Raw genomic sequence first — 23433 nt, forward strand, 5'->3', positions numbered from 1 at the left:
CACATTCATTATTCCCAGAGGACAAATTTACACTGCTGTCATTTTAAAGGAATAGCTCAACATTCGGGAACCTCGCTAGTTCACTCTTCTGGATAGTTAGATGAAAAATCAACCTATTGAATATCAAGCAGGAGCCAGCAGCCACCTCCGGAGGTGGTCTGAGTACGGCTTTCAGAGAACGCAGACTTTCAGATGGGTCTCAGTTCTCTTGGAGTGTTCACGCACTGTATGTGGAGTTCTGTGTAGAGGGCTAAAAAGGACCAAGTGTGAAAACACCCAAAGACTGGAAACAGGGAAACTGCTAGCCTGGCTTTGTCTGAAAGCAAGACCTGTATCAGTGTCATCTAACTCATGGCAAAAAAACAAATACACATTTTCCCAAAAGGTCAAATTATTCCTTTAATATCTGTAATGTTTGTAGCTGTTTTGCTGTTAAAACACTTATATCTTTATCCCGGTGCAGAAAGAGCGTGACTTGGAGTTAGCAGCTCGCATCGGACAGTCACTGCTGAAGAAAAACAAAGCCCTCAGTGAGAGGAACGAACTGCTGGAGGAGCAAGTAGAGCACATACGAGAGGAGGTAGGGACACAGCGGGTGTGCTTCTGTATTTGGTGATCAAATGTGACTTTTAGAATCACTGTTTTTACTTTAACATTCCTCTGTCTACATCTATCCTTCAACTTTTCCACACACAGGTGTCTCAGTTGCGTCATGACTTGTCCATGAAAGATGAGCTGTTACAGTTTTATACCAGCGCTGCCGAGGAGAGTGAGGGGGAGTCTACCACCTCCACACCGTAAGTCTCCTTTCATTCACCTGCTCTCCTCACCTTTCCTCTTCTCCTGAGTTAAACATTATGCAGTGCTGTTATGTAATGAAATCCAAGTCCAATGCAAACAAACACACATCATTAAAAACACTCCCTACTTAAGCTTTTATAAGCTGCGTGAGGCATAAGAACATGTACCGGTGATTAGTATTTGTTTAAAACTACATTTTTATTTCCTCTCTAATTAATGTATTCAGAATTATGTATTCATTGTAAGTATTATGAGTGTCTTTGTCACATTTTACACACCATTTTTACACACAGAGGCCGTTACCACTACTGAACATAATGGGCATTTCACACTGTTTTGTAGCATAGTAATGGATGATTGATTGACCTGATGATTTACATGTTTCCCTTTCGTGTGTGTGTGTGTGTGTGTGTGTGTGTGTGTGTTTACAGTGTGCGTCCCAGTGAAACCAGTGTGTCAACTCCAGTTAGTTTCCCTCTCGACTCTTTGCAGAAGAAACTCAAAGATCTGGAGGAAGAAAACAAATCACTGCGATCTGAGGTACACACTGCACACACACTCACACATACACGCTCAATGTTTTTTATGAATGGTTTATACATTAAGGAACACATTTTCTGCTCACAATAAATCTATATTAATGCATGTATTACTTTCTAAAGTACAATTGCATGAAATTATTATTTTCTAAATCTAATAAAATCACATGTAATAGTGAGTGACATCAAAGTTTAAGCCAAGAATAATGACCATTAAAATCTAATTTGTTTAATTTAGTTTGTCGGCAGGAGTACTGTTTTCATTATAATGTCAAACAGAATAAGCCTGATCTTCTGGATTTCCTTAAAGAAGAAGTTATTTATTATAGTGATTAATAATCTCTACTGTGTGAGGTATTGATTATTAATGTCTGTGTGTTTCTTCAGGCCAGTCACCTGGAGACAGAAACCATCTCCTACGAGGAGAAAGAGCTACAACTTGTAAATGACTGTGTCAAAGAACTACGTAAGTACTGGACTGTCTGGAGCCATATTATGCTCAATGTTATATTTGTCAGCTGCTCTCTCACTCTCTAAATGCAGTGAGGCAGTATAGAGGCATTTTTGTGATGGATTTTCAGTCTTGATTCACACCTGTTGATGTTTCCAGGTGATGCCAACGTGCAGATTTCCTCTCTGGCTGAAGAGCTGGCCAGGAAGACTGAAGACGCCTCCAGACAGCAGGAGGAGATCACACACCTCCTCTCCCAGATAGTAGACCTCCAGAAAAAGGCCAAGATGGTACAGTACAGTTTATGGGTTATTTATATTTTGTCTTATAAAAGGGGAGCAACAGCCATTTTTAAACATTGTGATAGCCAACCAGTACCTCTTGTTTTGGACCTGACCAAAAGTAAATGTTGTTTGTTGTGAGATTTATTCAGAACCATTGACTATATTTAAGTGGGATGAACTCCTTTTTGGTCTTTTACTTTCAACATCTACAAATATTAAAACAAAATACTTACAGGAATACTGAGTGTAGCTGCCAGAAAAGCAGTTACAAAGAAATGGCTTCAGCCAGATGCCCCATCTGTAAAGAACTGGTATGTTATCATTCATGAAATCTTTGTAATGGAAAGAATAACCTTACCAGTGAGGCTTCAGGAAACTAAATTTGAGGAAATTTGGAAGAAGTGGAAAAAGTATAATTACCCCCAACGCCCTTCTTTTGTTTAAATATGTTCAACTCTTCATTCGTATTCAGTTATCTCAAATGCATGTACTATGTTTGTTTTTTAATTTTTACATTGTAAAAAACCTAAAAAAAAAAAAAAAAGATTATCTTCTTTTAAAGGACCATACTAAAGATGACTGTGTGGCTGTTGCTTTTGGAAATGGATAATAATCTGGAAGCTCTGTAACATAATGGAAAAAATACTGCAGTCTGCTCATGTACACGCATATTCTAAGGGTGTGCCAGGAAACCATTGGTATTGGCAGCTTCATCACAGTAAACAGTTACTGTCTGTCAGTAGCGATATGAATGGAGTATAGAATACAGTTTGCAATATAAACAAACAATGTTAACTATAAACACCTATAGGAGAGGAAACTGTCATATCTATCTGACTTCTTTCATCTTCAAGTCTTTATAATATATGCAAGTGTTGTTCTTTAAAACTGAGCAGCCAGCCTGTAGTTTCCAGTCAGAACAGCACACCAGTTAAGGCATACTTAACCATTCCCATCTGTGCTCTACTTAATCAACAAACGTCTAATACTGTATCCATGGCATTAGGTATATCTAATGATAGCTTACACTATTATTACTTAGCTATCAAAGCATAATGTCACATCTGTTGCTAGCCACTATTCCCCTGAGTGGGAGGACTGATACAACATGCACTGAAATCCTGTCATGGATTTCTCTGTTCCACTGGACAGCACTTAAACTATACAAAATAAGTCAGAAAGGTAAAACACAGTTTCCCTGTCTTATACATGTTTATTCTTAACATAAAAGTGACAGCATGTTTGTTTATAATGCTAATACTGAAATACTATACTCCATTCATATTTCCACTGGCAAGCAGTAACTGTTTACTGTGACGATGCTGCCACCTGGTGGTTTCCTGGTGTGCCCTAGCAATATGTGCCTACATGATGAGGTTGCAGTATTTTTTCCATAATGCCATAAAGCCTCCAGGATAAAATCAATTAAATTTTTAATGACCATTGCTCCCCTACAAAGCCTGTGTGCAATGCAATGAAGCAGAGACTGAACACACTGGATTCAGTGATTTTCAGTGTGATCTTATTTCACCTGGGGTTTTTGTAGTATGCTGTGGAGAACGAGGAGCTGACTCAGCACCTAGGTGCAGCCAAAGATGCCCAGCGACAACTCACTGCTGAAGTAAGGCAATCTAACACATGCTGACTACTCACACTATCAATATACCGCGATAGTCGTGGTGCTATTATAGCACTATATGTGATATATCTGATATTAATAGCACAATCCAGATCATAATATAACAATTGCAGTATTGCTGTGTGGTCCAGTGTGTAAACTAGAGCTTCTTTGAATCAAACCTGTTCAACCATACACCAGTTACATTGTATACCTGTCAATTTCAGTTAATGTCTATACTTAAAACTACACTATAAAGTGCTTTTAACTAAATCCATAACAAAAACATGTTTTTCTAAGTTTCTTCTCATCTCTTTCAATCTTTTCCCTTCCTCCAGTTGCGAGAATTACAGGATAAGTATGCCGAGTGCATGGAAATGCTTCATGAGGCTCAGGAGGAGCTGAAGAACCTGAGAAATAAAACTTTACCACTCAGCACACCGAGGCGTTTCCATTCTCTGGGTCTGTTCCCGATGGTGAGCTCACATTCTTTGTCAGCATCGCAGCGTCTCTGTGGTCTCAGCTGCTACAAAATAATTGCAACCTTTTTTTCCCCTCATTTTCTTTCCAGGACTCTCTGGCAGCAGAAATAGAGGGCACCATGAGGAAGGAACTTCAGATGGACGATCCAGATGTAGAAGAGCAGAGGTATATAACCTGAAATGAAATCACAGATAAAGGGTTGTTAACTTAATAGTAAAATGTTCAGGGGTTGATATATTAAATATTTAAAATGAGTACATATGCAATCATGTTTCTCCAGACTGCACCCAAAGCGAGTGTTCCAGACGGTGAAAAACCTGAACCTGATGCGTCAGCAGCGTTCATCACTGGCCCCCTCACCCCTCAACATCCCAGGCTCCAACCAGACATCATGCCTCACCTCAGGGCTCTCCAGCAGGGTGGGCACGCCGCGCTCCAACTCCATATATGGTAGCGAGACAGGAAGTGGGATCATCCTGGACAACAGGACAAGCAGTATCCTGGAGTGTCCAGATGATGGGTATGGACCGGTCGACTCTGCAACACATGTTTTAGATTTTTGTACTGTATACTTTATAGTGTCTGGCTCTGTTTGTTTCCTGTTTCTTCTTCAATGTCTCCAGTAACGACAGGGATGCCATTTTATCATGTGTTTCTATTTTTATTTATTTGTGTTTGGTAACCTTGGTGTTTATTTCTACAGCTCCTGCCTTTTTATTATCCAACACAACAGGGACTAACTGAGCTTCACAAAATAATGAAACACAGAGAGAGAGACATACTGCTTTTAAAAATCTTCACTGAAACCCAACAATGTCAACTGTGTCCCCCTTCCCAGGTCAGAGGACTCTAACAAGCGGCCCCCTGGAACCCCAGGGACCCCGGGCAGCAGGGACCTGGAGGCGGCCCTGCGGCGTCTGTCGCTCCGTCGTGACAACTACCTCTCAGAAAAACGCTTCTTTGAAGATGAGAGGGAGAGAAAGCTGGCTTACCTGGCCAAAGAGGATGAAAAGGGAGGCGAGGGGAGTAGCGGAGGCCCGGGGACACCGATGGAGAGCCTGTTATCGCTGTGCTCGCATCCCTCATTAGGAAGCGTCTGGTCAGGGTACTCCTTCACAGCGAGATCCTACCTGCCGGAGAAGCTGCAAATTGTAAAGCCGCTAGAAGGTGATTATTCCTCTCAGAGAGACAAGTCTTCTAATCCTCCACATAATGACAAACAGAATCAAAATCAGAATGCCTCGCACAATGAAAATGAACATTTTCAGAAGGCACAGAATTCAAACAGTGGATTTCTCCACACTCAGATGACTCAGACACAATCACAGATCCAACACCAGGCCCTTCAGAACCAGCAGCAGAACCAGTATCTGATTTTTCATCACCGCAGTCCATCCAAAATCTTTCTGAGTGCCTCACAGGATCCAAAGATCCTGCAGAGGAGCTCCAGTTTGTCTGACCTGAGCTGCCTACCTGTCTCACAGCCTCACCTCAGAGCTCCGTTGGCTTTAGTCACAGGCCTGCTGGAGGTGGTGGAACAACAGGAAGATAGTTTAAATCTCCAGCACTCATTTTACTTCAGACACACACAGCCACGCTGCTGGTTTGAAATATAGACGACAGGCTGCTGCTGTATGATGCTGGTTTGATGCATATAAGTTGTCAAAAAGACATTAAGACCTGTTAATAATTTATATAGAGAATTTTGCTGTATATTTCTTTTCAAATCAGATCTGAGTGGTTGTTTTTCTTAAATTTCAGAAATTTAAACGTGGCATTTTCTATACATCCCTGTATGGTATGGTTTACAGTTTCATACCAATGTCAGCACATTTTACAAAATAGCATGTTTCCAGTGTTACATTTATCACAAACCCAACCCAAAAGATGAGCACTTTACACTGTTTCCTGCAGTGAGTAGTCAGTGTGTGTGTGGTATTTTTAAAAAATGTGTATTTTAATACAAAAGGTTTTCTAATGCCTCATATTTTGTAGAGGATGATTAGTATCATATGATTATTTATTTTCATACCATTTTGGTTGTGGAGTTTGTAGATTTGAATTGTGGATGTATTTGCTGCCAGAAATTTTTCCCACACAATGATATCCTTGTTACAGATACAGTACAGACCAGACGGCAGTTAAGATATGATTGTGTCCCAATATATCCTAACATTGTTGGGTTGGCCAAAAAAAAACCTGACAGCCCTAAACCTAAAGATACTTTTTAATTGTACATGTGCAGTGTGTTGCCTTTCAAGCATTTATTGTAAATCATGTCCACTGGAGATCAAAAATTGCAGAAAAACTGCTGTCACATAAGTATTTCCTGTTTCGTGGCACCACCTAGTGTTCAAACTCAGCTACACAACTTGGTGCTGTGTCCGAGTGAAAGACAAATAAAGCATGTGGTAGTGTTTAATTCCAAGTCTAATGATGGTTGTATGTAAAATTCTCATACATAATAATTCTGGCTTTTATACTGCTTAAAACAGTCCAGAAATCCAGTAAAAACAAATCTAGCACTCTGGGTTTTTACAGTATTTTTACTGTGTTAGCCTTTAATGAGATGTATGTACCGTCTCTCCCTTCACTCCTCTCTTGTTCCACCTTTTTTCTTTACTTAACTTTGGTTTTGTCTTGTCTTTACACTTTACTCCCTTTCTGTTCAACTTGTCTGTTTCCTTTGTTGATATTTTCTTGAATAAAATTTCACTAATTTTCTCACCTTCCCTTTTCTCTCATTCTTTTTGTGTTGGTCTGATGAGTTTGTGTACTGACATCTCTCAAAGGACCTTTAAGGTATCGTGAGAAAACAACCATTCATTGGACTTGAAATGAGACCAATTTACTAGATGCAGGAAGCTTAATAAATTAAGACATTGCGGACTATGTAGTGTCACTGCAGTATGTTTGACAGTCTGTGTGAGCTGTGTGAAGAAATATTATAACCGTCTGAGAATATGCCTTTGCATGTCTGTCCTGTCTGTGTGAGTACATGTATGTGTGACATGGACTGTGGGACTGTTTATATGCATGACTTGTCCCCTCTGGTGTGTGTGTTGGCTATCTGCTTACTGTGTATGTGTTTATATACAGTACAATGTCTGCCAGTAAACAGCTGGAGTAGATGGAGCGGACTGATCTATTTTTACACATTTAAATATAGAAGTGACATTTACTGAGCAGATATAACGGCACTATGTCTACATACAGTATAGTGCACATTTTTGGAACAGCGTATGATCATGTAATGAAATGTAAAACTTATAGCAGTAAGACATTATCCTGTGGAGCTGATGTGATATAGGTTATAAGCAGTATTAAATTCAGTGAAAGCTCCCTTGAGCACAGCATTTAACTGCCACTTATAGTTGTTACACAACCAGAAGTTAAACATTGCAGGAAGCAGTCACGTAATTATCGGACTAACCTACTGTATACCAATACCAACACACCAATTTTTAGATAGAATTTAACCTAAGATAACACACTGATAGCAAGTAATTTAACTAGTGGTATGTACAGTATTTCAGGGTTGAAACCTGGAACATCTTTTGGTTTGACATTTGAAGCCAACATTTTCTGTGATTATCACCAACACTGCCACCACTCTGTGGGCCATATATCCTTTTCATGAGATGCATTTGTGGCAGAAATCATCTTAAGACAGATTTAGGTAACATACAGTAAGTTTTTTTCTCTGACTGTTTTCCCAGGCTCTGCTACTCTCCACGCATGGCAGCAGCTGGCTCAACCCCACATGGGTGCTCTGTTGGATCATCGGCCTGGTGTAGTCACAAAGGGCTTTCGCACTTTAGCACACGAGCAGGAGCAGGAACAGGAAGACGGCTGGCACCTGGACCAACCAGAGGAGGACGAAGATTTGTGTGACACATTCACCGGCTTGTCAGGAGAGAGCTCTGCTCCCATGGATCTGCCTCACTCTACCTCCTCTCCCTCCATCTGCTGCAACAAGATGGAAGACGCCGATGACAATAGCCAGTCGCAAACATTGCAAGGAGACTTGTGCAGGGCAAGAGAACCAATTCAAGTTAAAGACGGACATGTTGCAAACATGCCCCTTTCCTTCTCCTGCTCCTCCCCTTCTTCCTCTCCTCTCCCCTCTTCTTCTGAGATGAACGGGCACGTGGACCTCAAGGAGCTCCAGGCCTTACAGGCCGCCGCAGTAGACCATATGCCTGGTGAGGGAGCACTTAGCTGAGGTCACTGCACTGCATTCACCCACCCTTGTAACCCTGGAGCATGGGGATAAAGGGGAGGGGGGTGAAGAGAAGGGCTGGGGTGGTGAGGGATTGGGGAAGGCATTCACTGGACATTTCACAACCCCAATGTGACGCACACACCTGCACCTGATGTCACACCTGCACACCCACCCATCCCACCGGCAGCCCCTGTCTGTGCAGCCATCGAACCCCATCAAGTACATGTTTTTTGCTCATCAATTTACTTCATTTACATCTTCATACTCTTCCTTCTCACTTCACATCTTGTTTCACTGCCACACCTTGCCTTTTTCCAACCAATCACACCATATCTATCCTCTTCAACAGGGCTTTAACTTTAGGGTGTCTTTTACAACTCTAATCATCTCAGTCTCTCTCAATTGTGAGAGAGTTTTTTCATACTTTGGTGTAATTCATAGAAATTTGACTCGGAAAATATGTTGGCACTTAAAGTTTTTACGTAATTTCTTCCAGCAGTCAACACTAAAACACCAGTGTACCACACATACACAGAAATCTCATGGCCTGAGTCCAGTATGCGGGCACGTATGCATATATCAGGTGTTGTTAGTGCAGCTGTCCAAGTCACATGAACATATGACACCATGGCTGGATAATATAGGAGCTGACTTGTAGCCTCAATGCATGGTCACCTTCATACACATATGATACAAGATGTATTTATTTAAGGATTGCAGCCATCTAAAAAAAAATGGTGGTAAAAGAAAAACACAAGATGTTCAGCGTGAAATTGAACCTGAAAATCCTGAAATCCAAATTAAAGAAGAAACACCCAAGTACGGCAGGGATTATTTGAAGGCTGCAGTAAAAATGACACTGAAAATTTCATTAAAAATCTGTAACCCTATTTTATGACAATAAACAGTATTAAGTGAGGAGAATAAAAAGGCAATAGCAGAATGTGTTAGTTTATGTCAACATCAATAGAACAGAGAGTGACTTCAGCTTCACAGCTTTGCTTTTCTATCTTAATGTGGCTGGCTTTTTATGTTAGTGCATCTGTTTTTTCGGCATTGTCTTGCTTATTAATCACTCACCTTTTTCAGTCAGTACAATACACATTATGTAAGACATTGTGCCAGATGCATCTGACTAATAGCCCATATAATGTGTTTTATACCTTGCTTTCTTCTCCAGTGAATAGTCATTACATTCATTAACTATTTTCTTTGGCTAAACTCCAAAATACACTGTCAACATTTTTACACAAAAGATATGATGAATTTGACCTTAAGCAAGACTGAGGATAAACAACACTGACAAAGTCAGTGTCAAATGTAAATACTATAACACAAACCACAAGACTACACATATAGTTCACTGAAAGCATGAGCTCACAATTTTTTAAGTCTGTTTTACAACTAGGGCTGAACAATTTGGAGAAAAAAACATATCTAATAATTATTTTGACAAATATTGCAGTTGTGATAGGACTAGGGAATGATTTGGGTCATTCTCATTTTTATTGGAAAATATATTAAAGTGATAATGGTGTAATTCTTTGCGAGGATCTGTACTAAAAAAACGATTTCTTCTTCAGTCTGTAGAATACAACTTGTGTGGGCTGGGACATCTCTGCAGCACCACAATACCTAATTTAGGATGGTATATTTTGCTTTCACCATGCACCTCCTGCAATTTGATACTGCACTTGTTCATCTTGCAATTTCGATAAAATTGTGATTGTTCAGCCCTAAGACAACAGTCAAACATCCACTGCAACAGCTCACTTGCTGTAATCATTACTCCTGTTCACACTGGCCATTAACAGTTCCCCCATGTGCTTCCAATGTAAGTAATGTCCTTGTTCTGTAAAAAACAATTGAAAATGTATCTGACATAAATATAAAGCTTCAGCAGTCTGAGTTAATAAAAAGGAGGAATGATTACAGCAGTCACTGTAAGCAACAAAACAGTACACGCTGTGCGCACCTCTTCATCACTTCAGTGTCCTACAAATTATGGAGCTAATGTGTGCTGGTGCTGGTGCTTGGGGCTCATGCTATAATCATGGTCTGTTTTTCCTCCACTTTGTGTACAGTGATTTTTACAGTGTTGCTTGGTACACTTTGTCTCAGTACTAACGGCCTTCTCCTCTGTTCTAATCTCCTGTTCCTCTCCTCTCCTCTAGTTAATTTCCCAGGGAAGTGTATGTCCCATACCTCCTCTACATACACCTTCACCACCTGCAGGATTCTCCACCCTTCTGATCAGCTGACCTCTGTGTCCCCGAGGTAAGCAAATGAAATGCATGAGTACTTATTATTGCAGTTGTACTGTACTCTTATTGAAAATATCTGCAATATTGTTTAGTTTTTGGTGTGTACCACTGAGTGTAGTGTACTTTCATGAACACATGATGGCAGATGTCTTTTCTTTTTTTGCATTAAATTTTTTACCAAATGGCACATTAAGGAAAGAGCTGCTACTAAATCAACTGTAAACATGAAGCCTGTGACAGACATCAATGACAACAAACTGAACAGTTAATGTCTGATAGTTTAACCTTTAAAAAAACACCACTGTATACTGCAAATCAAATAGCTGCTTCTCAGCCAAGGAGCAAATCCCCCTCTTGTTCCCCTCCTGTAGATTTTGAGGCAGGGCTACTTTGAGACCACAGCACGTGGCTGACTTCATACTCTGTGTCCCTGCTGTCTGATTCGGCCTTGGCAGGTCATGTGATGAGGAAGATGAAGTGGAGTTGTATCATATGGTTGTCATGGCCGGAGTAGAGCAGACCCATTGAGTGCACCCTTTGGGGTGCACATGGGTGAGGCAATGCATGGGAGTGCATTCCTAAAGACTGTGGGTGTGTGTAAACCAGAATAACATCAGTGATTTGCCCTAACTCTACAGACAGTCACAGTGTTGTTGGCCTACATGTAGTTTGCCTCTAACGTTCCCTGTCACCATGTTCCTTACTAACAGTCAGCTTCTGACAACTCCAATCATTGATCAAATCTAAATTCATCAGGATTTGAGCATAGGTGCTCTGTCTTGCCCTTTAAAAAAACTATATTGGTAAAATAATCTAATCTGATCTAATCAATGTCTTGCCTTTCAGAGCTTTTAACCATACAGTTATCTTCACTCAGTGAAAGGAACTGGCTCAGGTGTCATCATGTAACTTTAATCTGGTCCTTCAGTCAGTTGATAACGAATTGTTGTACACGTAAGAGAGAGATTGTAACCCTTTGTCTGAATTCAAGGCCATTCAACATTTTAAGACCTCTGCTGGAATACCCGAAAGACTGGACAGACAATGGGGAAAAAGACCCAGGACCAGAGACTTAAAAGGGACATAATATGCTTTTCATTAATTTCTATCATACACATGATGTTACAATGTCGGATGTTCAATATTGAACGTAGCCACAGTTTCAAATAATGAAGTAAATGTATGCAAAATTCATCTCTGTGAGCAAAAACCATTGGCCGTTCTCAATAAATGGTTTCTGCTTTTTTCTACTTTTGTGACAAGTTGCATCAGCTCTTGATGTATTTCTACATATGGTCATCTGCTCCAGTCACACTACTGCAAGTGTTTACATTAGATACACTGCTACATGTAGCTGCGTGCTAAAAAGTGATATTTTTTTTTTTTTTTTTTTTTTTTTTGAACAGTAGAAAGTGCTGCTATACTCTATTACCATCATTCCTTGGCTGCAATGACGGTGCAGAGATGCCAAGATATAGAGGACTCAGAAATGCTGACCAGAGTACAGAGCAGATGGGGCTTTTTCGGGAGGGGGGCTTAAAGAGACAGGAGCTAAAAGAGAGGGTTTAGGACAGAGGGTGAATACAGGTGTTTTTTGACCATCAAAGCAAGCAAGCAAGCAAAACTTTATTTATACTTGTATAGCACAATTCATTCCAGGTGGAAACACAATGTGCTTCACAGAGCATATGCCACCATAGAGGTTGCAGTTAAAAAGTGTACAATGTACATGAGCACATAAGTAAGCATAGTTAAAAAAAATAATAATAATAATAATAATACTAGTAACAATAAATGTGATTTAAAAAAAACCACCAAAAGTGGAGATAAAATGAAATAAATAAATAAAGTTTATTATATTATAAATAAGTTTAAAACATTAAAACCATAAAAGTCAAAATAAAATAATAAAAAACAAATATTATTAAGACATAAGTAAAAACCATAAAATACACATAAAAATAATAAAAACCAGTAAAACCAGACTACTGGCATGGCTAAAAAGGAATGTTTTGAGTTTTGATTTAAAAGATAGAAATGTTGGAGCACACTTAATATGACTGGGTAGGCTGTTCCATAGTCTAGGAGTGTAGGAGCTAAACGCAGCCCCACCAATTTTTGTGGAGACCCTGGGAGTAACCAGACAGCCTGTCCCAGTTGACCTGAGGGGTCTACCTGGCTCATAGAATAAAAGCATGTCAGACAGATATTGAGGTGCCAGACCATGCAGGGCCTTAAAAACAAGTGCTAAAATTTTAAAATCAATCCTAAATTTTACTGGGAGCCAATGTAAGGACCTTAAAACAGGTGTTATATGCTCATACTTCCTTTTTCTCATTAAAACTCTAGCAGCAGCATTTTGGAGCAGCTGCAGTCGATGAAGATGCTTTTGAGGTATTCCCGTGAGCAGTGCGTTGGAGTAGTCTAGTCGACTGGAGATAAAAGCGTGGACAAGTTTTTCAGCATCACTCTGGGATAAAAAGCTCCTTATCTTTTTAATATTTCTCAAATGATAAAAACCTATTTTAATTATGTTGCTAATATGGCTCTGGAAAGTTAAGTCAGCGTCCAGAATGACGGCAAGGTTTCTAACCTGTGTGACACTTTCCAGTGACAGTTGTGACAGTTTAAAAGATATTTCCTCTCTGTGTGCCTTATTGTTTCTGTTTTGTCACTGTTTAACTGTAAAAAATTATTGGACATCCAGCAATCGATACCCTTGATGCATTCATTAAGAGTATCAATAAGGCTCAGGTTATCGGGAGACAGGGAAATATATAATTGAGTGTCGTCGGCATAACTGTGGTAGCATACATTGTGTTTCTTGATTAGTTGAGCCAGGGGCAACATGTACAGATTGAATAATAATGGACCTAAAATTGACCCCTGGGGAACACCACATGAAATTAAAAAATTATTGGAGCTAAAATTCCCAAGAGAAACACTAAAATCACGTCCTTTAAGGTAGGTTAAAAACCAGTTCAGTGCTGGCCCAGATAGGCCAACCCATCTCTCAGGCCTCTCAATTAAAATATTGTGATCAATAGTGTCAAATGCTGCACTAAGATCCAATAAAACTAAAATGGAGACCCTACCATTGTCACTATTTATTCTTAAATCATTAACAACAACAACAAAGCATGTAAACATGTCCAAGTAGAAACCCAGATACAAGTAGATACCTGAAAATGAGCATAACATGACATGTCCCCTTTACCTTACTCCTGAATATGATAACAGCACAGTCTGAACACCAGACCCAATACAGTTCACAACAGTGGCTGGGAGAGGATCATTTGCATCCAATGCCAAAGGTCTGCTTTAAATTGAGAGAGGAGTAATAACATCCTCCTTGTGTATGATTGCTTTACCCACATGACCCAATGACCAGATATAGGTTATGTGATGGCACCTGAGTGGGTATAATTTGCTGGATGAAGTGGATTTTTGTGATTTGTTTCTTTGTACTGCTACTCAACTAAACTGTGTGTCAAATAATTGAATGTGTGTACGTCCTGATGCTCCTGACTGTCATTATCATTTAAAATGTGTTATTTGTCACTGATGATAGGGCTGTTTGTGAAACGTAACTCAGTGATTTTATGCAGACCTAAACTGGGGTCCGGTTCAGAAAGGAGGTTCAACAAACTCTGAGCCTAACCCTGAACTCTGAGTTGAGTAACTCTGAGATGGGAAACTCTGGGTTACAGGTTTCAGAACAGGTGATTTCAGTCGGTTCGATCAACACAGAGTTTGTTCACTCTGAGTTAAGCGCGTGCACCACGACTTTAAAAAGCCGTCATCAATGGAGCCCCGATACCACGATTCACCATGGCAACAAGTGACAAGAAAAGGTCTGCATTTTTTTTACTCCTCTGGAGTTGGATATTTTAATGCGCTCATACAGCGAATTTGAAGCTGTTTTCAGGAAGAAGAGTAACACGGCTGCAACAGCGAAGGAACGGGAGTCAGCGTGGGAGAAAATTACTGCTCGAGTCAATGCGTAGCCTAAGTTTAAATTTATTTTATACATTTATGCAATCACAATAATGTTAGGCTACAGATGCAAACAGGTGGAATGGTGTTAAAGCTAAAATTTAATTTACTTAGATGCAATCCCACCTCATTATTTTTCAAGTGAAAATGGTCTAAAAACAAGTTACTTTTAGGTGTGATTTGTTTTGACTAGAAATAAGACACATATTCTTGGTATGATTTTGAGTTTTTGCAGTGTGATGCAGTCTGACATTTTGAGACAGTCAATCTACCTGCACATTAATGCTGTGAATGGACTTAATATTCACTTAGTCTCCTTCATTTTGTGAAGGAACAATGGTGGGAATGTGGGTTCCATCAATGCACCCTATCACACTGGGAAATCCTAAAAGAAATTAAAATGACTAATCCCAGTCTGAGGTTGCAGCACCATGTCATTAACTGAATATGATTTATAATCATAAATTTTAACTGATTTCTACATCATTCACCTGCAATCCCGTGGAACTCCTCCTTGATGACCCTCACAGGTTTATGTCCAGGGAACACAACAAAAGAGTTTAATAGGCGTTTCAGAGCTAGGGACACTTTTCTCACGGCTCTGCAGACAGTGGCCTTACAGATCTTTTCTGCATCTCCGATTTTATACAAAACGAAGAGCAACACAAAGAATCTGGGTAGATGAAAGTGCACGTCCACGGTTGGTGACGTTGGTTATGTCACAATGGATGAGGTTATGGATATAAATGATGGACTGTGATATGAAATGGTACCGTTCAAAAATAAAATGTTCTGGAAATGATAATACGTCAATTCTGGGCCTGTGAATAATCTCCCGACGAATGCGTAACTCCCTCCTCAGTAACACTGCCTCTTCGTCCACAAGGTCCTCCAAGAACGGACATGCCATGGTCGAAAAAAGTAGATTTAGAACTAGAACACACTTTAGGATCCGACTTCACCTTGAGGACAGATGATCAAACTTGCAGAAACCCGCGCAACACTAAACGAATGAATGAAGGAATCACACTGCGTGTGTGGCGTAAGAGGGAGGAGACAGCTAGAAACTCGAGGTTCATTGAAGAAAACCTGCTCCCGACCAGGTTAGGTTCACAGAGTCAGTTGCCATAGTAACTGACACCGAGCTTCAGTTACCTCTCTTTCTGAAACAGGCTGGAGTTACTCCGCTTTCTCTGGTTTAAGTTACCTCCCTTTCTGAAACGGAAAACCTAGAGTTTCCCTCATTTCAGGGTTAACAGACTGAGTTTTCACTAAACCTGCTTTGTGAAACAGACCCCTGATCTCCACATCCCTGTTGCCCAAAGAGAAGAAAGGTTTAATTCCTGCATGATTATGTTTTAGGTCTTGTCCATGTGATTCTTAATGAGTCCTAACTGTCACTAAAAGCTAAGTGTTAAGACTTAATAACTCATGTCCACTCATTTGTGTCCCATCACCCATGCTGTTTCTCATGCTTTATGCACACCCAATACCTCCTGTTCCTCTGCTCTTTCCTCCTTCCTCCCACTCTCCACTCCCTTCTCTCCTCTTACTCTTCCATCTCCAGCTCGGCTCTGGCCTCTTGTCAGAGCAGTGCTTGCCACGGCACCACTACCCCTGCTTCCTCTCCCATACCCTTCTCGGCTCCAAATACACCTTCCTACACCCCCTGCTGCACCCCGCGCCGCCTCTCCCTCTCCCTCTCACTAGCCGAATCCTCCACCAACCTTCGGGACTCCACCAAGACCACCAGTACTTCCCTAGGCCTGGTGCGCCTCCTGCTGGAGCATGGGATTTCTGCCTCAGTGTATGACCCCCGCAGCTGGGACCGAGGGTTGGATGCCAGCAGAGCTTCAACACCCGTGGGAGGAGTGCAAGCACAGAGGAGCACACCAGGGGAGACTGAACACAGACGACTGAAGAAACGCCCGGATACCCTCCTTCTCCAACCATCAACCCCGCCTAACTCCCCTCGTTCTAAATCTGCTTCTTCTTCCAACAACCGCCCAGTCTTTCAGTTCAGCCCTTCTGCTGATGACCCGCCATTTTATGACACCTTCCTCGCCTCTAAGCCGGCTCGTACCATTCTGAGGGAAGTGCTGGGGGAGGCGGAGAGGGAACGAGGGGGGCAAACAGATGATGACGGCCAAACAGAGAAGCTGAACCTGCGACTTGTGGACAAGCTGAAACGTTTCCGCACTCTCTCCCCTCATGCTGGTTCTGTTTCATCTGGGAGTACTCTGTTAGCCCCCTTCAGCTCCACTGGACTGGGGAGCAGTGCCCTGGGTAGGGGGCTTCCAGGTTTGAATGCAGGGCTGAGGAGGAATCGAAGCTATCCCGCCATGGTAGGGGCTAGTATGGCTATGAAAGACCCAGGGGGCCCCCCCAGCACAGAGATAGTCATACCACATACGATGCAAACCCCACATACTCAACAGGCAGTGAACACACAGGAAATGGACAAAATGCAAACAAATCACACGCTGTTCACACACATACCACAGACACTACATGAAGCAGTCACACCACAGACAATAAAGCAGAGACACACCAGGCCAAACTACGGGCTGTGGCACTCAACAAGCAATGACCAACTCAGTGATGACGAAACTTGGACATAAAGGGAGATATTCAGCGGACTGGCTCATATTACATTTACTGCATATAACATTTCACAGTACCATACATACGATATTAGACATTTGCACACATACAAATTTATTTATAAAACCAAATATCATACGCAACCATATAGACTTCGTGCAACTATAGAGTAGACCAAACAGCTACACTGATGAACAGTACAGGCCACCTACAGACTCAAGTAAATCCTCTCTCCAAACCAGTCCAGACTCCAACTGATCTACAGTCACCAGTAAATGTAAACTCAATGAAATGGTGGTGAATGATCCAGTGGTGGCTGACACTGTTACACTGTGTTATACTCATATACTGTCAGGCTAACAATGATGGAGTATGTTGCCTTCCTCTGTGTCCACTGTAATGGTGTACTGTATGTGCAATATACTGTGTCATATACTGTGTAATATTAAAGGCCCAATCTGGTGGAAGTACAGCAGAGTTTTCCCACAACCCCTTTCAGTCTCATTTTCCTCCTCAACCTTAATGAGTGCCCTTTTGGAGAAAAGAAAGGCAACATATGGATGAAATTTAATTCAAATGTTTAATTGTACTGCACTGGCCTGAATACAACATTGTTTTTTTTATTAAGATTACAGGTATTTATGAAGGAATGGGGATTGTATATTCCAAGACTAAACCATCACGCATTCAATCAGCAGGTGTTACTGTTGCTGCACTTTAAGATAACGCTGTGTCATGGGTCATCTGTAGCCTGAATGTGGCTAGGCTAGCAGGTTTAACCGTGGTACTGCAACACAAAAATCTCCAGAAAGCATTAACAACCAGTAAAAATGACAGACATCTGTGGTCTTTGGTTTCAGAATTGAATTTTTGATATCTGTAAAAATGTTGTCAAAGTGCTCAAAATGACTGAGTAATGTCATCCCAGTGTTCAGTCTGTCGTAATAACTAACAAATGTTAAAGCCCACCAGGAAAAGACCAATATGTCTCTCCCATTGTAAAGATACAGCCAGAGTTAAGTTGGCTGCTAGGCCTGAAGGGAGCCTTTTACCAGAGCCTTTATTTAGGAGTTGTATTTAAGCCTTTAACTGCATTGGAGATAAATGGAAGTTATATTGTCACATGCAGTGACATTAGCACTAGAGATTAGTTTCTACCAGCAACTTTTTTTTTTCTTTATATAATCCATATAAAAGAAAAAATATATTAAAAAAAATCCAGATTGGGACTTTAATGTGTGACCTCGCTGTGACTCCCCGTTCTTACGTGCCTAAAAACAGCTAACATACTGTATCTCATTGGAGGATGGGTTTGTAATATTTGATTACTTTATCATTTTAATGCAGTGGAGTGAGTAAAGGAGAATAACTGCAGATTAATGTATTTGCATCTGAACCTGCTGAGCGTCCCCAAACATTTGTGTTTTCGTCTCGAGTAGTTTGGGTGAAGCACCCGCTTCAGTTATAATCCACAGGGACATGTAGCACATGAACAGTAACAGGTCCAGCTACACAGACACCTGTTCAAACACTGTGACTACAGACAACAAGAGGCACACCGGCAGAAAACACAAAACTTGCTTTTTCAGATTCACTTTTTCCCATATTGCTTGTCACGTGCATACATAATGATGCCATATTATTTATTTTGTCAAAATCAAACAAATGTGTGGGTGAAAAAAACATCAATATTAAGCATTATAAAATGTGTATGTTTCTGAATGTAAATGTAAAAGGAGTGACTTGAAATATCCAAATGTTGGTTTTTAAGAGCAGGAGAGAGATTGTGTTAATTTTTTGCTGAAGGGGAAATTTTTGGTGTCACTGACCAGTTCCACTGTCCAGACTCGGGAACACCCCTACGTCTTATTATATTTAAAAAGAGAGCAACATTAAGTTTTATCAGTCCATATTTTGAATATGACCCTCACACAAACACTTTACTGGCCACATTAACATCGATCCTTTGCATCCTCATGCTGTTTGTGTGTCAATTAAAGTCTGAAGCTGGACACTGGGACTCGGCCACTGACTGTCTGACACTGAATGAATGGACAAAATGGCTGGCTGTGATGCTGGCAGTGATCTGTTGAAATCCTTAATGATTAAGGAGTTGATGTTATTGAGCGGGAGATTAATAATCATCAAATATATTTATTAAATACTTGGATTATTAGAGGCACGTGTATAACTGAATGTCCATTGTACATGTTTAAGTGAAGGACTTTTGCAGATTGTATTTATATTTTTAACGGTCACACTGACATTTTGAATCATTTTTCATTGGCCTGTTTATGTTAAAAAATAAAACATTTCTATGGGGCTTTTAAAATGGCTTCATAGAAACATTTCCATTTAAAACAATGGGTACAGTTAGCTGTCTACAAGCTTACAGTGCAGTGATGCTGCCTATCGTAACAGTTGCACATTTGGGGGGAAAAAACAAAACAATTTACAGTATTTAAGAATGACATGAAGCGACAAGGAGTTGGTGTGTGTTTGCGTGTGTGCTTGCTTTTCTGTGTGTCCACTGAATCATCTGAATGTAAGTTATTACAAACAGTGAACCTGCTGTAGGGCCATTTATTTGTACAGTATGTTGATTTATCTTCGGTTTGTGTTGGGAACTATTATTGCATTGTAAATGTATGCAACACATATAGTCATGTTAACTTTTTTTTTTTAAGATGAAACTGTAACAGTAGAACAGAAATACAGGGAATTAAGTTGTTTATTTTCAGTAAAGAGGGAAACAAACTTTTCTGTTCAGGGAATGGAGTGTTCTATTCTACAGAACAGGCCGTAACGTCAATAAAAATAAATACATAAAGACCGACTTGTTTGCATCATTTGATAACAGTAATCATTACTGTGAGTTCAGCTTAAATTGACAGGATGTCAAAATTTTGCTGGTTCAAGGAATGTTGATGGGATCATACGCCCTTTGCTGTCGAGGTCTGAGAACAAGTTGTCAACCCTGATGGTTCAGTAAGTGCCCATAAATCACTCCCAGTAATACAACTGAATAATATAGTGGAAATCAGTATCACATTAATAACAATTTTCTGATATATGCCACAATATGAAAATGCATAAAATCATGATGCATAATGATGAATAATATTGAACTAGTCCATACCCATTGGTAGCTTTGTCACCTTCTACCTATGCCAATCCTCAATGCCTATGTGCAGTTTCACATAGATTAACCACATCAGTGAGTAGAAAAACGTGGGACAGACAGAATGACTGACTGATAGAATGATACAGTTTCCGTGATTATGTACAGCATACCATACCATGACTTAGTCATACCAAAAATTAGAAAAAAAGCCCCAAACATTCAGCCGTAGGGGGAGCCACAGCGATCGGCCACATTTTAGCCATTTTTAAGCATTTTTCTGTTGTTATAGCGCCACCCAGTTGCCAATTAGAGTTAAATTTCTCCAGTCACCTTGAGGCGTCCTGTTCTACATATCTACCAAGTTTAGTAAAAATCAATATGGCGGTTAGGCCTAGATATGAAATTAGCTCTCTAGCGCCCCCATTTTGTTTGATCAGGTCAATAATGGAGGGGTCCCCTCAGATTATGTGTGGTCATATGCCCACAAAGTTGCGTGGTGATGGGTGAAACCCTTGAGATGTTATACACCTTTATGTGATGAGCCACGCCCTCCGCAATATTCATTGCCTTATAGAAGCTCAGTTTTAGTAAGTTTTCCAACTTTTGCCAAAAGGGAACTTTAGATATTGGTCCCTAGATTATGTTCATCGAGTTTCATGCAGATCTGTCAAACTTCCTAGGAAGAGATCAATTTTAAGTGTTTTTCAAAAAATTCAAAATGGCGGAAAATCTATATAAAGCGGAAGTTATGGGTTCTTGAGGCAAATTTGTTCCTCATGAGGAGAGGCATCTCATGTCTCTACGACATACGGGGCATGAGATATGCCCATTCAAAGTTTGCAGTTTCAATCGGTTGCTATAGCGCCCCCCTTTGGCCAATTGATGTAATATTGCTTCATTCGCATCCTCCCATGACCCTCTACCACTGTGCCAAATTTCACATGGATTGACCAAGTCAGTGAGGAGAAATACGTGGAACAGACACACCCACAGAGTTTTGTCATTATATAGTAGGGTTGTCACGATACTAAAATTTCAAACTTGATATCGATACCCAGGAAAATATTCAATACTGGATACCATTTTCGATACAGCAGCAAAAAATTAAGAGGCATGTCATTTTTTAAATAAAGATCAGAACAGTAACATCAATGATAAATAAATAAATAAATAAATAACAACCAGAAACAAGATCTGTCAATACAAATGTATTTATCTACAGCCCTGTTTATTTTCTGTGCTTCTGGTGAATTGGCATCATATTTTCGTTGCTGATCAAATAGAGTTGGTAGTTTAGGCTCAGGATGCTCCTGTTTCTACCTCACACTTACCCCTTTTCCACCAAAGCAGTTCCAGTGCTGGTTCTGGGCCAGTGCTTGCTTGTGATCAGAGAACCAGGGGTTACGGGAGAAACCAAATGTTTTTTCAGCTTCAATCTGTGACTTTACAGTTCACATAACTTTTCAGACACACATAATTGTGTTATCCTGTTAAACTAACATTGTCTATTAATGTTACAGACGGGCAGGACTGATAAAGTTTTCTGCTTAGCTCCCACATTAACGTTAGAAGTTATATTTTAGTTTGATGCTGGCAACACCAGCTGCTCAGCTGCTAGTGAGGGGAGGGGCTGTACCTGCCGTCTGCAGCCGCGCTGGCCATATTACAGCAACAGAAATGTGTGCATGCATGCACAGCGACGACAACAAGCCGGGTTGCAGCGAGGGGTCTGTGCCTGCCAGACGCTGCATGCACAGCGCGTGTCCGTCGGACCCATCGCACGCACCCGACAGGCGCTGAGGTGGCGTGCACTGTTAGTATCGATACTTTTGTAAATTAGTATTGTATCCGGATACAGCGTTTGAGTATCGATACTTTTCAGAGTATCAATACTTTTGACAACCCTATTATATAGTAAGATTATTGAAAGTCTGACTCATGTTCAACCTCACTAGCTTCTCCATTCATTACACTGGCTCCCTGTTAGAACTGGCATTAAGGTATGAAGTACAGTAAAGGGAACAGCTCCTTCCTACCTCCACACCAGACTTTATCCTCTGACACTCATTTGCCTGCGATACCTCAGTCTCTTTTGGGTACAATACTGTAAGCAGGAACATCTATCAAACAGTTAACAATGTCACAGCTCAAAGCAACACTGCTCCACCTTCATATCACACACAGACACACTCACAGCAAATAACGCCATCATCCCATAAACACATTAAAGGGACAGTTCACCCTGAAATCAAAAATACATATTTTTCCTCTTTCCTGTAGTGCTATTCATCAGTCTCAGTTGTTTTGGTGTGAGTTGCAGAGTGTTTGAGATATCCTGGCTGTAGGAATGTCTGCCTTTTCTCTAATATAATGGAATGAGATGGCACTGTTTTCTCTCTACCAAACTACACTCGCCAACCACATTACTGCATAGAAGAAAGTGGACATCTATGTACTCATGGACAAAACGGCCATGCTTGTGACATGTAATACTAATTTCATCCTCCTCGGCTGAGCTGTAAGATGCACGCTTCTTTCTGCACAGACATATGGGTGGCAGGTGTAGTTTGGTAGAGAGAAAATAGTTCCTAATGCCCACAACAAGGTCTCTGGATTATCTTTAGTAACCACGTCATGATTTCTGGAAAGAGACAATGCTGTTCAGTTTTTTTAAGCACCAAAGGCTGAGTGACATCTAGTTCCACTATATGAGAGAGAAGACAGACATCTCTACAGCCTATATCACCAACACTGGCAACTCGCACCAAAACTATCTAGACTGATAAACAGTACTACAAATAAGAGGAAAAATCTGTATTTTTTATTTTGTGGTGAACTGCCCCTTTAACAACAGCTGATAAAATGTTTCTAGATGTAAGCTCTGGTATACATACATATATACATACACCTGCTAATTTGTGCCTAAAGAACAAGGTGGTATCATATCTGTGTGTAATGAGAGGTGGGTCCAAGAGCAACATTTCCAAGTGTACATCAAAACAACCTATTGAGTCAGTTTAGTTAGTGATTACACCCAAGTCTCA

General features: G+C 40.5%; 1 protein-coding gene across 6 annotated transcripts in view; it reads left to right on the forward strand.

Annotated features, from left to right (window-relative positions):
• Nucleotides 1–17752, forward strand: part of trak1a (trafficking protein, kinesin binding 1a) — a 58229-nt gene extending 40477 nt beyond the window's left edge. For 4 of the 6 annotated variants that reach the window (XM_033640127.2, XM_033640125.2, XM_033640126.2 and 1 more), the window contains 13 exons: nucleotides 464–580; nucleotides 697–797; nucleotides 1233–1341; nucleotides 1728–1806; nucleotides 1951–2081; nucleotides 3622–3696; nucleotides 4032–4169; nucleotides 4265–4341; nucleotides 4457–4696; nucleotides 5015–5343; nucleotides 7896–8381; nucleotides 10576–10678; nucleotides 16229–17752. In XM_033640127.2, coding sequence (XP_033496018.2) covers nucleotides 464–580; nucleotides 697–797; nucleotides 1233–1341; nucleotides 1728–1806; nucleotides 1951–2081; nucleotides 3622–3696; nucleotides 4032–4169; nucleotides 4265–4341; nucleotides 4457–4696; nucleotides 5015–5343; nucleotides 7896–8381; nucleotides 10576–10678; nucleotides 16229–17282 — 3039 coding nt within the window. In that variant the 3' untranslated portion in view covers nucleotides 17283–17752. Of the gene's footprint in view, nucleotides 1–463; nucleotides 581–696; nucleotides 798–1232; nucleotides 1342–1727; nucleotides 1807–1950; nucleotides 2082–3621; nucleotides 3697–4031; nucleotides 4170–4264; nucleotides 4342–4456; nucleotides 4697–5014; nucleotides 5344–7895; nucleotides 8382–10575; nucleotides 10679–11120; nucleotides 11218–16228 lie in introns of all 6 variants that reach the window. The other 2 variants (XM_033640129.2, XM_033640128.2) reach the window with 1 other exon arrangement.
• Nucleotides 17753–23433: the final 5681 nt, after the last annotated feature.

This window comes from Epinephelus lanceolatus, chromosome 10 (genome assembly GCF_041903045.1).
Source record: "Epinephelus lanceolatus isolate andai-2023 chromosome 10, ASM4190304v1, whole genome shotgun sequence".
In the NCBI taxonomy this organism is placed as follows: Eukaryota; Metazoa; Chordata; class Actinopteri; order Perciformes; family Serranidae; genus Epinephelus; species Epinephelus lanceolatus.